This window comes from Brachyhypopomus gauderio, unplaced genomic scaffold (genome assembly GCF_052324685.1).
Source record: "Brachyhypopomus gauderio isolate BG-103 unplaced genomic scaffold, BGAUD_0.2 sc86, whole genome shotgun sequence".
NCBI lineage: Eukaryota > Metazoa > Chordata > Actinopteri > Gymnotiformes > Hypopomidae > Brachyhypopomus > Brachyhypopomus gauderio.
The window spans coordinates 12,501-28,714 of NW_027506907.1; the positions used below are offsets into that span (position 1 = coordinate 12,501).

At 49.5% G+C, this 16,214-nt stretch overlaps 1 protein-coding gene across 1 annotated transcript in view; it reads right to left on the reverse strand.

Annotated features, from left to right (window-relative positions):
* The window catches only part of vps8 (VPS8 subunit of CORVET complex), a gene marked incomplete at its 3' end in the record, with an annotated part of 57,664 nt that overhangs the window by 9,390 nt on the left and 32,060 nt on the right, over positions 1–16,214 (reverse strand). Inside the window, 13 exon segments of the mRNA XM_076991874.1 lie at positions 5,235–5,281; positions 7,010–7,099; positions 7,939–8,037; positions 8,162–8,246; positions 8,995–9,077; positions 9,258–9,314; positions 9,668–9,787; positions 12,003–12,074; positions 12,233–12,349; positions 13,674–13,746; positions 13,957–13,999; positions 14,093–14,144; positions 15,294–15,383. Of these exon segments, the coding sequence (XP_076847989.1) occupies positions 5,235–5,281; positions 7,010–7,099; positions 7,939–8,037; positions 8,162–8,246; positions 8,995–9,077; positions 9,258–9,314; positions 9,668–9,787; positions 12,003–12,074; positions 12,233–12,349; positions 13,674–13,746; positions 13,957–13,999; positions 14,093–14,144; positions 15,294–15,383 (1,028 nt within the window).

Consider the following 16,214-nt stretch of genomic DNA (forward strand, 5'->3'; position numbering starts at 1 on the left):
CCGCCACTCTGCCGCCCAGACGCTGTGTGTCAGGGAAGCGTGTGTACGAATGTTTGGACCCGGCCGCACTCGGACTGCAGCTGCCCGACGCACCACTCAGAGGTGCAGCCTTAGAGGATCACATCTCACACTAGTACATGCAAGTTTTATGAATTCATCATTATTAATTAACTTATTGATATCTTGATCATTATTCCAGTGGCAGTGCTGGAATATTGATGTACACAGGTGGCTGCAATATATGCAAATGAGCCCCTTAGAAGATTGCAGTATGAAGTTTTTGTGCTCGTCCTCCGACCTCAGACCGTTGGGTAGGTGGAAGACTGATCCAGGATCAGCTGACTGCATGACAGGATCGGCTCCTCTTTCGATGTTGAATGAGCATGGCAGGCTGAGAATAGCATGAGCAAAAACAAACACCTCATAGCTCCATCTTAAGCCCAATAAAAACACGGCCCTCGTACATGTGAGCTAGTGGAGATCAGGTGGCCCTGGTGGAAGAAGGTGGAGAACAACTTTATCACGTAGATGTAGTTCAACTCCTCAATCCTCAACCTCTGATGGCCCATGAGGGTCAGTCACAGCAAGAAGAACAGAGAAACAGGACACTGCAGGCAGCCGTCATGTGACCGAGCAAGAAGTCATGTGACCGAGCAAGCAGTCATGTGACCGAGCAAGCAGTCATGTCGGTGGTGTGTGTGTGTGTGTGTGTGTGTCCAGGCAGCTCCAGACAGGTGGTGAAGGTCATGAAATGATGTGCAAAACACACACACACACACTCTCTCTCTCCTTTCCTCTGTTTCTCTCTCTCGCACACACTCTCTCTCTTCCCCTCACACACACACTCTCTCTCTCTCTCTCTCTCTATTTCCTCTTCTCCCACTCACACACACCTCTTCTGATCTCATTTTTAACTGTCCTTTACAGCTACAGTAATTCAGACATTTCAGTTTCATCTAATTCCTTCATCGAAATCAGATCACTGTCCCCACCCCCACACACGTCCCCATCACACACACCCTACACACGTCCCCACCACACACACCCTACACACGTCCCCACCACACACACCCTACACACGTCCCCACCACACACACCCTACACACGTCCCCGTCACACACACCCTACACACGTCCCCACCACACACACCCTACACACGTCCCCACCACACACACCCTACACACGTCCCCACCACACACACCCTACACACGTCCCCGTCACACACACCCTACACACGTCCCCGTCACACACACCCTACACACGTCCCCACCACACACACCCTACACACGTCCCCACCACACACACCCTACACACGTCCCCGTCACACACACGCTACACACGTCCCCACCACACACACCCTACACACGTCCCCGTCACACACACGCTACACACGTCCCCGTCACACACACGCTACACACGTCCCCATCACACACACCCTACACACGTCCCCATCACACACACCCTACACACGTCCCCGTCACACACACCCTACACACGTCCCTGTCACACACACCCTACACACGTCCCCGTCACACACACCCTACACACGTCCCCACCACACACACCCTACACACGTCCCCGTCACACACACCCTACACACGTCCCCGTCACACACACCCTACACACGTCCCCGTCACACACACCCTACACACGTCCCCGTCACACACACCCTACACACGTCCCCGCCACACACACGCTACACACGTCCCCGCCACACACACGCTACACACGTCCCCGTCACACACACGCTACACACGTCCCCATCACACACACGCTACACACGTCCCCATCACACACACGCTACACACGTCCCCATCACACACACGCTACACACGTCCCCATCACACACACCCTACACACATCCCCATCACACACACCCTACACACATCCCCACCACACACACGCTACACACGTCCCCACCACACACACGCTACACACGTCCCTGTCACACACACGCTACACACGTCCCCGTCACACACACGCTACACACGTCCCCGTCACACACACGCTACACACGTCCCCATCACACACACCCTACACACGTCCCCATCACACACACCCTACACACGTCCCCACCACACACACGCTACACACGTCCGCGTCACACACACGCTACACACGTCCCCGTCACACACACGCTACACACGTCCCCATCACACACACCCTACACACGTCCCCACCCCCAACACACCCTACACACGTCCCCACCACACACACCCTACACACGTCCCCATCACACACACCCTACACACGTCCCCACAACACCCTACACACGTCCCCACAACACCACACCCTACACACATCCCCACAACACCACACCCTACACACGTCCCCACAACACCACACCCTACACACGTCCCCATCACACACACGCTACACACGTCCCCGCCACACACACGCTACACACGTCCCCGTCACACACACGCTACACACGTCCCCATCACACACACGCTACACACGTCCCCATCACACACACGCTACACACGTCCCCATCACACACACCCTACACACATCCCCATCACACACACCCTACACACATCCCCACCACACACACGCTACACACGTCCCCACCACACACACGCTACACACGTCCCCGTCACACACACGCTACACACGTCCCCGTCACACACACGCTACACACGTCCCCGTCACACACACGCTACACACGTCCCCGTCACACACACCCTACACACGTCCCCATCACACACACCCTACACACGTCCCCACCACACACACGCTACACACGTCCGCGTCACACACACGCTACACACGTCCCCGTCACACACACGCTACACACGTCCCCATCACACACACCCTACACACGTCCCCACCCCCAACACACCCTACACACGTCCCCACCACACACACCCTACACACGTCCCCATCACACACACCCTACACACGTCCCCACAACACCCTACACACGTCCCCACAACACCACACCCTACACACATCCCCACAACACCACACCCTACACACGTCCCCACAACACCACACCCTACACACGTCCCCATCACACACGTCCCCACCACACACACCCTACACACGTCCCCGTCACACACACGCTACACACGTCCCCGTCACACACACCCTACACACGTCCCCGTCGCACACACCCTACACACGTCCCCACCACACACACCCTACACACGTCCCCACCACACACACCCTACACACGTCCCCACAACACCACACCCTACACACGTCCCCACAACACCACACCCTACACACGTCCCCACAACACCACACCCTACACACGTCCCCGTCACACACACCCTACACACGTCCCCATCACACACACCCTACACACGTCCCCATCACACACACCCTACACATGTCCCCATCACACACACCCTACACACGTCCCCACCACACACACCCTACACACGTCCCCACAACACACACCCTACACACGTCCCCGCCACACACACCCTACACACGTCCCCATCACACACACCCTACACACGTCCCCGTCACACACACCCTACACACGTCCCCGTCACACACACCCTACACACGTCCCCATCACACACACCCTACACACGTCCCCATCACACACACCCTACACACGTCCCCACCACACACACGCTACACACGTCCCCGTCACACACACGCTACACACGTCCCCATCACACACACCCTACACACGTCCCCACCCCCACCACACCCTACACACGTCCCCACAACACACACCCTACACACGTCCCCATCACACACACCCTACACACGTCCCCACCACACACACCCTACACACGTCCCCACCACACCACACCCTACACACGTCCCCACAACACCACACCCTACACACGTCCCCACAACACCACACCCTACACACGTCCCCACAACACCACACCCTACACACGTCCCCGTCACACACACCCTACACACGTCCCCATCACACACACCCTACACACGTCCCCATCACACACACCCTACACACGTCCCCGTCACACACACCCTACACACGTCCCCATCACACACACCCATGCTCTGGTCTGGAGGCTCGGCCCCTGATTGCCGCCTGAATTGCCCGACCCGCCAGAAAGCCCTACCGCACGTTGCCCAGGCAACTGGAGCCTGTGCCAGACCTGATTGAACACATCCACATGCGTGGCTTCGTCTGCGGGTGAGAAGAGTCCTGCCTTCATCAGCCTGCATCTGCTCCTCGATACAGCCACACTGTGGAGGACAGCTAATGCCCACAGGTGCAGGGCAACCCAGTCCACCACCTCCACACCGCACGCAGGAGAAGACCAGAACAGCTAATACACCTCTCTCTCCATCAAAATGACACCAGGCTCCAGGGAAAGAGGGAGGGACAGAGACACCAAAGACTTAAAGCTAGAAGTTCTCTCTCTCTCTCTCTCTCTCTCTCTTATATATATATGTATATATATATATATATATATATATATATATATATATATATATATATATATATATATACACACATATACACACACACGCTCACATATACACACACACAAAAAGTGAGATGCATCTATATCGATCTATTTCCCAAGTGTTTATTTCTGCTAATGTTTATGATTATGGCTTACAGCCAATAAAAACCCAAAAGTCATTATCTCAGAAAATTTGAATATTATATAAGACCAAAGAAGGATTTTCAATTCACAAATGTTGGCCTACTGGAAGGTACACACAGTAAATTACCTCAGTACTTGGTCAGGGGCTCTTGCATGAATTACTGCATCAATGCAGCGTGCCATGGAGGCGATCAGCCTGTGGCACTACTGAGGTGTTATGGAAGCCCAAGTTACTGTAATAGCACCTTCAGCTCGTCTGCATTGTTGGGTCTGGTGTCTCATCTTCCTCTCCACAATACACCACAGATTCTCTATGGGCTTTAGGTCAGGCGCTTCTGGCGTTGACTCTTGGCCATGAGTGGCTAGACACAAGGAAGGTGACAGTAGCCCACGTCCTGGATACGTGTGTGTGTGTGTGTGTGGTGACTCTTCAAGCACAGACACCAGCAGCAGGCCGCTGTGAATCTCCTCTAAATGTCTGAATGGCCTTTTCTTGAAGATCCTTTCAAGGCTGCGATTATCCCCAGTTGCTTGAATTACTTTTTCTACCACACTATTTCCTTCCACTCAACTTTCTATCAATATGCTTGGATACAACACTCTGAACAGCCAGTTTCTTTAGTGCGAGCGCGCACACACACACACACACACACACACACACACACACACACACACACACGTTGTTACCTTGGATCCAGCAGGTTCTTCATGAGCTGGAACACCAAATAATCGTCCTACAGAAACAAGACCCACAGCAGAGCAATCATGAGAAACATGACTAGTTACTCTCACTAACCACAGTTATTACGCCTTGAAGTTCCTTCTGTCCGTTTGGCCCAAGATGAGCAGCAGCACAAACCCACAACAGCCCAGAACAACAGGACACTGCAATGCAGGATGCGTTATGTGAAGATGCCGGTGATATCCATGTTATGAAGGCAGCCTTGACACCCAAATGTGTTTATTTAAAGAACAAGATCTCCACAACAGGGTCACCATGTATGTCTTCATTATCATCATGAAAATCATGGATCACTGTGTAGTTTTCTGCTCAAATTTCTCTGCTCTAAAATCGGACATTTCTCTCGTCACCATCTTCATAGTTCTCATACTCCTCCCATACAGTTGCTTACATGAAGTGAGTGTTAGCTGGCCAGGCTCTGCTGAACACACACACACACAACCGGACACAACCGCACACAGACGCACGCGTACGCACATGCACACGCATACACACACACACACACACACACACACACACACACACAGTACTTATTTCTCTCTCATCTCTTCGCAGCACACACAGCTGCTCCACTATCACACTTTTCAATTAACACTCCTCAGCCCGGGCCCAGGATAAGGCAAAGGCAGCTTCACACAGCACTGCTGATAGGACCTAATCCATTTACTCCCTTTCTCTCTCTCTCTCACACACTCACACACACACACACACACACACACACACACATACACACACACACACAAACACAAACACATTACCATCTGTATTGGGAAGTGTCAACCATGTATTACTGTAATTCTGTACTGTTATGCCCACACCTAATCATAACCTTGAATATCCAGAAAGAAATCTATTTTTTTTTCCTTGCTTGTTTTTCATGTCAAAGCTACATTTTGTGGTGTTAAGCTGAGTAATCACGTACGTATACACACACACACACACACACACACAGACAGACACACACACACACACACACACACACACACACACACAGACACAGACACACACAGACACACACACACCTCAGTTTGCTCCATCTTGCTTCTCATAGATTCACTAACGCTATCTCAGTCTACAACAATGGGTAATGTATGGAAGCTGTCTATCTTTGTGTCTCTCACACACAGACATGTGCGTGCATGTGTGTGCGTATGCTGTGTGCGCGCGCACGCACACACACACACACACACACACACACACACACACACACACACAGTCATATTGATCTGTTGAGTGCACTGGAGTGGAGACAGGTTATTTGGTAGTGGCATCATCCTTTAGAGATGACCATTAATCCTCTGGGCATACTGCACTCTCACTGAGGCAGGCTGACAGTAATAAGTGTGTGAAGTATGTGTGTGTGTGTGTGTGTGTGTGTGTGTGTGTGTGTGTGTGTGTGTGTGTGTGTGTGTGTGTGTGTGTGTGTGTGTGTGTGTGTGTGTGTGTGTGTGTTATAAGTGCCCTGAACAATCAGAATATTCCAGAAACTCATTACATTGGTATTTGAGTCACAGTTATCACAATGAAGGACGAGGAGTTTGTCTTTTAGAATCACACAACTCTGCTACATTCTCTTAGTTGTGGTCTAAAACACTTGCTCCATTAACACATGGAACAAGCTCAGTGTTTTGGTCTATGTGCAATTTAATTCTGGCAATTCTCCTGAACGAATCCATTAATGATGAGGTACGGCACGCACAGAGGCTCAAACAACACTGACCTGTAAGGCGGAAATAATCGAGTCCACCTCGCCAGTGAAGTGGCCAGACACCAGCTCAGCGGTCTTAGCCGGGTTAATGGTAACCAGCTCCTGCAAGAGAACAAACGGGCAATCACACAGAAGAAGTGATGATGTGAACTCTGACCGGCGTAGCCAGGGTAATGCTAAAGAACCCATGCAAGAGACAAGCAACCAATCAAAACATGGAATACTAGTCATCAGAACCAATCACAAATGCACTTTGTGGAAGTGATGTGAATAGTGACTGTACTAGGTGAAAAAAGTTACTGATTTCTTTCATTCACAAACCTCAAATTTCAGCCCACACACACACACACACACACACACCCACACACACATCAGCAGCAGAATTACGAAGGACGTCTTGAATTGCCTCTCTGGAATATCTATGTGGCAATTTTGTTTCCATCAGTTTGTTGCTAGCGTAGCCGAGTCTACATAACCCCCCAAATGCTGATTCAAATACATCCAAAATGGCTGAACACCAACAAGCCTTACACAAGTACTAACAACAGAGTCAGGAGGCTGTAATGGGAACTACGTGAACACACCGTGTTCCTCCACCTGAGCTCCATAACAGATTGGATCTTCACGTCAGCAGACATGAACACAGACTAACACACGTCTGAGGAGACGGACAGACGCCTCTATGAATCACCTGAACCTCCGGTGCTGATTCAGCTGGTTCTGCCCCTCGCAAATAATTAAACAAACGGATCCCTGAACGTTTCGGCCATCCTCCAGAAGAATGAACCCATCAAAGTATTACGCTGGTAGGAACGTTACACGACTCCTATCTGGTCCCCATTAGCTTTGGCTCGTTACTGTTATTAACGTAGTCAATTTGGCGGAGTCATTTCTTAAGGGAATAGTTTGAAGGAGCTATTCAGAAGGGGAAAGTGTCTTGCCTTAATGTGCTCCAGGGTCTTTCTCCTGGCAGTGTGCTTGTCCTGCGGGCTGTATCCAGGCAGGGACAGGATGTTGTGGATGTAGTTATAAATCTCCTCCTGAAACCAGAGCAAAGAGAACTCTGGGGCTTTAGAGACTGATGAGGAGAGAGGTTTAAAGGAGGGGAATGAAATTAGAGAAATAGAGAGAGGGAGAGGAGGAGAGAAAGAGAGGGAAACGTACCTTTCGTAAGGGGTCCTTGAGGTAGCAGTCAATGATTCGATCATAAAGGTGTTTCTGCTCATACATGAACTCACAGATCTGATAGCTGCAGGGAGACAGTGAAACAGGCCAAGGAGAGAAAGAGAAGAAGAGAAGGGGGGATAGTGGAGGAGTAGAGGAAGAGAAGGGGGGATAGTGGAGGAGAGGGGGAAGAGAAGGGGGATAGTGGAGGAGTAGAGGAAGAGAAGGGGGGATAGTGGAGGAGTAGAGGAAGAGAAGGGGGGATAGTGGAGGAGAGGGGGAAGAGAGTTAGGGGTGAGTAATAAGAAAGCAGGGTGATTGAGTAAATAAAACAGGGGTAGGTGGAATTAAAGCACAACTTTCACTGCCTGGAACGTCCTGAATCACACAGATGTCAATACGCACAGCTCTCAGAATCACTTAATCGCTGCCTAATTATACAAAACCCATTAAATGAAGTTAACTTAAGGTAACTGAAGGTACAGTAATTAGCCTCAGATGCCTGGAGGTGTGTGTGTGTGTGTGTGTGTGTGTGTGTGTGACCCTCTGAAGAGCTCTAGAGTAACTAAAGCAGCAGTACAGGTCATTGCGTAAGCAGCAGTGTGCAGAGAGCATAATTAGGGAGGGAAGCGATGACTAATCACAGCAGCCCATTAAACTGGGACTCCATATGTTTGTGTGACACATATAAAGAGCTTTGTATATCCTGACATTATGTCGGTGGTAGTTTTCAGAGAAAATTATGCTTTAAAATTTTGTGTGCTGATTCTTTTGTTTGTCTGAGCTGAATCGTTTGCATTCTTGTGTTTTATTTTGATTGGTCAAATACTTACAACTCCGCCTTCTCTGCGAGGGCGAGGAGCCGCCCCTCGTCAAACTGAACCACGCCTCCCACCTGAAGCAGCTCCAGCAGTACCTGAGATATCCAACGCCACAGTGGGAGAGTCACATGACCTGACTGGACCAATCACGGAGTCTCACCAAGTAAGCATGAATGTTTCTTAAGCCCCTCACAGCAGAGACTTATTAAGGTGGAGGAAACAGACTGAGAGTTCAGGCTAATGGAGCAGCAGGTGATGATCCTTCTGGGGGTTACCTGCTGTCTCTCTGTGTGCCTGGAGTCATCATCTGGACTGCAGAGAAACTCCAGAACCTGCGCGCACACACACACACACACACACAGACACACACACACACAGACACACACACACACACACACACACACACACACACACACACACACACACACACAGCCAACCAGACACATATACAGTCAATACAAGTGTGAACAGGTTCTAAACAGCCATTTGGGACCAGAGTGTCTCATCACACTCTCACACAGCCATCCAGTACCTCACTCACAAGCTATTTTTACACAAGACAAATGACATGACATCACAACGTCAGGGCCCCACATGCCCTGAGTGAACATGCCCTCTACCCAGCGTGGGAGGCATGGGGGGGGTCGCCAGTCAGGAACGTGTAGAACAGGAAGGAGGTGGTCACCTGGTCAAACAGCTTCCTGTTGACAAACAGGGTGTTGTCGGGCTTGGCTAGCTGACGGGCAAGGAAGGTGAACAGGCAGCCCACCTGGGACGGGGTGAAGTCAGAGTTATCCACCATGACCTGTAGGATGGCCACACACACACACACACACGCACACAGACATTTCACTTCATGACAAGGTCACTGCTGGCAAAAATAAATCACAACTTAATGAGTCCCGAAGATGGGAGAGAGACGGAAGGAAAAATCCCTAGATGTGTGTGTGTGTGTGTGTGTGTGTGTGTGTGTGTGTGTGTGTGTGTGTGTGTGTGTGTGTGTGTGTGTGTGTGTGGTGTGTGTGTGTGTGTGTGTGTGTGTGTGTGTGTGTGTGTGTGGTGCGTGTGTGTGTGGTGTGTGTGTGTGTGTGTGTGTGTGTGGTGTGTGTGTGTGGTGTGTGTGTGTGTGTGTGTGTGTGGTGTGAGGTTATAGTGCTGTGTGAGTGAGGGATGAGGGCTGGAAGCACAGGAGTGTGGAAGAGTGTGGAGGAGTGTGAGGGAGTGTGAGGGAGTGTAGGGGTGAGTAGAGGAGTGTGGAGGAGTATAGAGGAGTGTGGAGTAGTGTGGGGGAGTGTGGAGTAGTGTGGAGGAGTGTGGAGTAGTGTGGGGGAGTGTGGAGTAGTGTGGAGTAGTGTGGGGGAGTATAGAGGAGTGTGGGGGAGTGTGGAGTAGTGTGGGGGAGTGTGGAGTAGTGTGGAGTAGTGTGGGGGAGTGTGGAGGAGTATAGAGGAGTGTGGGGGAGTGTGGAGTAGTGTGGGGGAGTGTGGGGTAGTGTGGGGGAGTATAGAGGAGTGTGGGGGAGTGTGGAGTAGTGTGGGGGAGTATAGAGGAGTGTGGGGGAGTGTGGAGTAGTGTGGGGGAGTATAGAGGAGTGTGGGGGAGTGTGGAGTAGTGTGGGGAAGTGTGGAGTAGTGTGGGGGAGTATAGAGGAGTGTGGGGGAGTGTGGAGTAGTGTGGGGGAGTGTGGAGTAGTGTGGGGGAGTATAGAGGAGTGTGGGGGAGTGTGGAGTAGTGTGGGGGAGTATAGAGGAGTGTGGGGGAAGTGTGGAGGAGTGTGGGGGAGTGTGGAGTAGTGTGGGGGAGTGTGGAGTAGTGTGGAGGAGTATAGAGGAGTGTGGGGGAGTGTGGAGTAGTGTGGGGGAGTGTGGAGTAGTGTGGGGGAGTATAGAGGAGTGTGGGGGAAGTGTGGAGTAGTGTGGGGGAGTGTGGAGTAGTGTGGAGGAGTGTGGGGGAGTGTGGAGTAGTGTGGAGGAGTATAGAGGAGTGTGGAGTAGTGTGGAGGAGTGTGGGGGAGTGTGGAGTAGTGTGGAGGAGTATAGAGGAGTGTGGAGTAGTGTGGGGGAGTGTGGAGGAGTGTGGGGGAGTATAGAGGAGTGTGGGGGAGTGTGGAGTAGTGTGGGGGAGTATAGAGGAGTGTGGGGGAGTGTGGAGTAGTGTGGGGGAGTATAGAGGAGTGTGGGGGAGTGTGGAGTAGTGTAGGGGAGTATAGAGGAGTGTGGAGTAGTGTGGGGGAGTATAGAGGAGTGTGGGGGAGTGTGGAGTAGTGTGGGGGAGTATAGAGGAGTGTGGGGGAGTGTGGGGGAGAGTGGAAGAGTCAATCCTCAATCAGCCACCACACTGATGGAGTGATGGCGTTAAGCTGATTACCATCCAGATGAGGAGACCGACAAAAGGTTCTTCACAACCATTAGCACTTAAACAGACATAAGAGAGACATGTGGGGTGTGTGTGTGATTGTGTTTGTGTGTGTGTGTGTGAGAGAAAGAGAGAACACAGATACAAGAGGAAAAAGAAAAGAGAAAAGGAGAGAGAGAGAGAGAGAGAGAGAGAGAGAGAGAGAGAGAGAGAGAGAGAGAGAGAGAGAGAGAGCGAGCGAGCTCCAACTCCTGACAGAATGAGCTGTGGTTCCACTGAGAGCGACAGGGTGAGACAGAGCTGCAGTTTCTCCTTTATTGTACAACCAGCCCATATTTGAAAATCTAACACACCACGGCCTATGAGTCCCCAACACACCACGGCCTATGGGACACTAACTCACCACGGCCTATGGGACACTAACTCACCACGGCCTATGGGACACTAACTCACCACGGCCTATGGGACACTAACTCACCACGGCCTATGGGACACTAACTTGTGTTTTATTCCATATTAGTATTATTTCTTTATTATTTATTTATTTCCACATTCATGTTTTTGTTTCTTTGTTATTATTTGTTTCTTTTTTTTGATAGAGTGGGGGGAGAGGGAGAGGAAAATCAAGAGAAAAAGAGAGAGAGAGAGAGAGAGAGTATTTTCACCTTCAATAAAATATCCACAATCCTTTGCTGGTACTCCAGAGCCTGTTTGTCGTTCTTAAAGTCCTCAAAAGTCTGAAAGATAATAATCAAATCCAAGTGGAGCGGGAGGTGAGACATGAGAGACTGTAAGAGGAAGACACAGTGATACGCAGAGTTGAAAGTGTGCCATTAGCCGAGCTAAGTGACAGGTTAAATGACTGAGTCACTGCATGTGTGTGCGAGACGCCCACCAGCGCCAGGACGTTCAGGAACTCGCGTGTGTCGAAGTGCAGGAGGGTGCGGATGAAGGGGTACACCTCCTCCTGGGTACTCTCCACGGAATGCAGGCGAATCAGGAACTCAAATACCTTACACACACACACACACACACACACACACACACACACACACACACAAAACGTGGGCAACTCCACATACTTCTACTGTTCACAGTGTACACAGCAAGGGGTCAGTGCCTTCTCCGTGAATATGTATGGACGGTTACCATGGAGACCAGGTAGAGTGGCACCCTTGGCTAGCAGGTGTTTGTGCGTGGCATTTAAAGTTAGGGGTGGAGACACAGGGGCGCGTGTGAGCTTTAGCTGCTATTCACAGAGGCACAAAGACTGCTAATGAGGAAACCCTCAAGGGAGCGAGGCAATGTCAGACAGAGAGATCAGGACTGAGATCAAAGCTGACAGGATATATGTGCTTGTGTTCCTTTCAACTGGGATCTCCAATGTCTCTTACAACAAAATACATCAGACAGCAGACCACACACACATACACACACACACACACACACACACACACACACACACACACACACACACACACCTCCCACAGCACACAAATCCCACAAAACACACAAAATTCCTGTAGTATACACACAATTTCCACTTTATACCAGCAGAATTTTCATAAAATATTCACACAGTACAGGGTCATTCAGTCAGGATTTTCAGTGTGACCTCTGTGTGTTTCTGGAATTAATCTGTTTAACAAGCATTTGAGAACACACAAAGAAAATCCCTTCACATGACTCCCCACTGAGAGAAAACTGCTGAGAATACTAAACACACACACACACACACACACACACACACACACACACACACACACACACAGACACACACACACACACACACACACACACACACACACACACACACACACACACACACACACACACACACACACACAGACACACACACACACACACACACACACACACACACACACACACACACACACACACACACACACACACAGACACAGACACACACACACACACACACACACACACACACACAAACACACTCTCGCTCTCTCTCTCCCTCCCCAGTCAGAACAAGGGACAGATGGCAAACTGCTTAGTTCCTGTCTGATGAATGTGAACAGATTGTACTGGCCAATGTACTAAACAGTGGTAGTGTACCAAAATATAGTGCTCCATGTAGTAGTCATATAATGTACCATATAGTCATATAGTGATCTTGTAGTGTACCATACAGTGTCATATAGTGTACCATGTAGTAGTCATATAATGTACCATATAGTCATATAGTGATCTTGTAGCGTAACATACAGTGTCATATAGTGTACCATATAGGGGTCATATAGTGTACCATATAGGGGTCATATAGTGTACCATGTAGTATACACAATTTAGTGCCATATGTAAACACACACCTGATTTTTCACTTGAGGAACCAGGTCTTCTGGAATGTCCCCTAAAGGATAGGCCCGTCCAGCAAGACAGCAGCTAATAGGGACACATGGTAAGTTTGGGAATGGGCGCACTTAGCAGTTCTCTGTCAGAACTAAATAACGGACCCGTAATAAGATATAAATGCTTCTAGAATAAACAAATACACCCCACCCAACCCTGATAGTGGATTACAGGCTTATGTATAGACATTTCAAGTAATGTAATACACATGAGTGTAAGTCCAGTGTGAGGCTGAGCTCTTACCTAATGTAGACAAGTAACTTATTTCCCATAACGACCTGTTCATCTGTGGAGAGAGATGCACATATAGAAGAGACTCAGTATTGCCATCATGATATCAAAAGTACAAAGGATCATGGGATTTGTAGTGTAGCTCCACCTGTGAGGGGCTTCCCTTCTTGCAGAGGAGGACCAATCACCTGTAAGAGTTTCTGAAAACAAGAACAATAGAGGCAAACCAGGAAATATATACTGTATGCGTGTGATATAAAACACGAGTACAGGCACAAGCATGTTGTTTGTGTGGTCGTTTGTGTCTGTGGGATAATCACATTTAAAACACTGAGCTGACCAAATTTTCCTTCTCATCTCCATTCAAGATCCTGCAGGCAGACGGGTGTATACTTTTGTGTGTGTGTGTGTGTGTGTGTGTGTGTGTGTGTGTGTGTGTGTGTGTGTGTGTGTGTGTGTGTGTGTGTGTGTGTGTGTTTTTCTTTCATCTATAGCTTTAAAGGGTCTCATCAACCAGGCCCCTTTATCTTATTCATGAACTAATAGAGAATTCACCACAAACACACACACACACACACACACACACACACACTTTCCTGTATTCATTTTCCCACTACTACCTTCTAAATAAATGTTGTCAGTCTATTATTAATTTTCAGATATGAGAAAATGACCTGACCCCCTGTCAACTAAAAATAAGACACCCAAGCTAGAAAGCCTGTCTGAGCATAGTCTAATTAACACTACACACACACACACACACACACATACACACACACACACACACACACGCTACTTAATTAGAGCAACACTTCTTTTGAAAATTTACAATACACCGGCAGAACAAGGAGCACACACACCACACACACGCACGCACACACACACACACCACACACACGCACGCACACAGACTATGAAGCCAGTCTTATGAACACAATGAATCTTATGAAGTACAGTTTCCTCAGATGCCACAGAGGAAATATAAAGCAAAGCTTGAGACGTGTGTGTGTGTGTGTGTGTGTGTGTGTGTGTGTGTGTGTGTGTGTGTGTACGGACAGCAGATGTTCCACATTTCCACTGATCTGAGATCAGACACATTTATTCTTCCCTCTCTCTAGCTGCTAAAACTACACACTACCACGCTCAACACTGGGACAAAAGTAATAAGGCATTCAAATGTTTAACCTCACAAAAGTGACACCTTGTGTGCAATGTACTGACAAAGTTCAAAATGTCTAACAAATTTACAATTTAGTACACATTTCTGAAATGAAAAAAGAGTGACAGAGAACCCTGTTGTCTGTGTGGTGAGTATATTTCTGCAGTGTGTGTGTGTGTGTGTGTGTTACCTCCATTGGGCTAATGTAGTCATTCATGCCACTGTTGAAGACGTAGATCATGGCATCATACAGCTGGTTATCCCAACACATACGCACCACCTACATGTAATAGACACGGACCACACACAATCACAGAGTAGATGATGATGGCTACTGTAGTTTTCTTATGTTGATTAAAAAACTGCACAACTACGGATAAGTATATTCAATTACAACAAAATACATCTTCCGCTTCATGTTTATGGTATGGATTACTATTAAAAATCTTTGAAACATGCTAATTTGTGCAAATGTCAGGTGTAGCCTTAGAGGGTGGGGCTGCATTAGAGGGAGGGGCTGTCTCAGAGGGTGGGGCTGTCTCAGAAGGTGGGGCTGTCTCAGAGGGTGGGGCTGTCTCAGAAGGTGGGGCTGTCTCAGAGGGTGGGGCTGTCTCAGAAGGTGGGGCTGTCTCAGAGGGTGGGGCTGTCTCAGAGGGTGGGGCTGTCTCAGAAGGTGGGGCTGTCTCAGAGGGTGGGGCTGTCTCAGAAGGTGGAGCTGTCTCAGAGGGTGGGGCTGTCTCAGAAGGTGGAGCTGTCTCAGAAGGTGGAGCTGTCTCAGAGGGTGGGGCTGTCTCAGAGGGAGGGGCTGTCTCAGAGGGTGGGGCTGTCTCAGAGGGTGGGGCTGTCTCAGAGGTACATTTTCTGACAATAACTACAATGCGGGGTTTTGAATGTGGGCTGGGAGTTGTACTCAGGGTCTCCAGAAGGGCTGGGACGTGTATTAAAGAAACAGAACTACATTCTGAATCGGACTGTTTTGTGCAATGTTTCTCCCACACAACGTGGACATGCTCACAGAAGCGAACGTTCCTGAGGCATTTCTCCTCCTCACTCCCACCACTGTTCTCTCTCAGCGTTAAGAGTCACACCGTGTGACATCACGGCCGTGTTT